The 1,369-nt window shown below is 71.4% G+C and overlaps 1 protein-coding gene across 1 annotated transcript in view; it reads left to right on the forward strand.

Annotated features, from left to right (window-relative positions):
• Positions 1–463, forward strand: part of MNEG_14680 (hypothetical protein) — a gene marked incomplete at both ends in the record, with an annotated part of 1,805 nt that extends 1,342 nt beyond the window's left edge. The window contains one exon of the mRNA XM_014036848.1: positions 44–463. Within this exon, the coding sequence (XP_013892302.1) occupies positions 44–463 (420 nt within the window). The remainder of the gene's footprint in view (positions 1–43) is intronic.
• Positions 464–1,369: the final 906 nt, after the last annotated feature.

The following is a 1,369-nucleotide window of genomic DNA, read 5'->3' on the forward strand; positions in this document are numbered from 1 at the left end:
GCCGTGGGGCGCGCCGCCGGCGGGCGGGGGGGCGCTGCCGCAGGGGGTGCTGGACTTCTTCTCGATCACCCTGCCGCTGAAGCAGCTGGCCGTGCTCGTGTTTGCAGAGTTTGTGACCGTCGACGCGCAGCCCCCCGCCGCCGCCGCGCCCGCGGGCGCGCCGCCGCAGCAGCAGGGGCGCCAGCGGCCTCCGCAGGCCGGCGAGCCGATGGGGGTGCGAGGCTCCGGCGGCGGCAGCGGCGGCGGTGGCAGCGGTGGTAGCGCGAGGCACCCCAGCGCCGGCGGTGCCCACGCCGGCCACGATCACGCCGCGCCGCGCCGCGGGCCGCCGCAGCCGCAGCCGCAGCAGCACCCGCCCGTGTCGCTCGCGCAGGCGGCGGCCGCCGCTGCCGCGGCGGTCAAGGCGGTCGCGTGCGACCTGGCGCGGCCCGAGCGCGGGCGCTTCGGGCGCACGAGCACGTGAGCGGCGCGGCCTGCCGCGGCGCTGTGCGGCGCCGCGCTCGCCGGGGCTGCCACTGCGCGTCCCCAGATGTGATGAGCTCTGTGATTTTCTATGACGCGCCGGCGGCCCTGGGAACGGGCCCCGACCGGTGCAGGTGCCAGGTGCGTGTTCCCGTGCCCCTGCACAGCACTCAGTGCGCGCCGACGTTTGCTCCCGCGCGGGCCCACCTGGCTTGACGCGGTTGCGAGGCGCGTCAGTCGAGCGGCACTGTGACGCGCCCTGCAGGAGGGTGCGGCGCGCCGCTAGCTTCGCGGTTTAGTCGGCGTTTTTGGCGCTGGCCTGGCCGCTTGCAAATGCACAGGCGCTCTCGGCTTTGCAAGGCAGGGCAGGGCCCACGTGCGTCCCGGGACCTGGCTGGCCGCTCGAATGTACACACGCGCGGGCCCCTGCCCTTGTCCTCGGCTGCTGAGCAAGCAGCCGCAACTATGACAAAGCAGCCGCCACGCGTGTCGCACGCATGCAGGCACAGCGCCTGCCGACTAACCGCGCAGCGGGTTTGGTCCCTGGTCCTTTGACGGCCTCCCCAAGAATTGCGCGGCCCTCGGCGCGCCCCATTTGTCACATGCATCCGGTCTGGATGATCTGAAATGAGCCAAACTGGATTCAAGCATTCAACAAGAGGTGCCGCTCTCGGCGCCGCCGTCAGCTCTGGGCCCTCACTTTGGGGGCCGTTTCTGCATCGCTAGGGTACCACACACACGCAGCAGTGGGGGTTTCCCCAAACGAATTGCCTCGCGCCGCGCGCCCACGCGGGCCGACCGCGGCTGGTTTAGATTTGCAGGCCCGTCTGGTCTGGCAGACCTGCCTTTGGTCTTGCAGCCCAAAGCTTCCGTGATTTCAGGCAGCTCAAACAACGTCATCTCGATT

The sequence above is a fragment of the Monoraphidium neglectum genome (assembly GCF_000611645.1).
Source record: "Monoraphidium neglectum strain SAG 48.87 unplaced genomic scaffold scaffold04680, whole genome shotgun sequence".
Lineage (NCBI taxonomy): Eukaryota > Viridiplantae > Chlorophyta > Chlorophyceae > Sphaeropleales > Selenastraceae > Monoraphidium > Monoraphidium neglectum.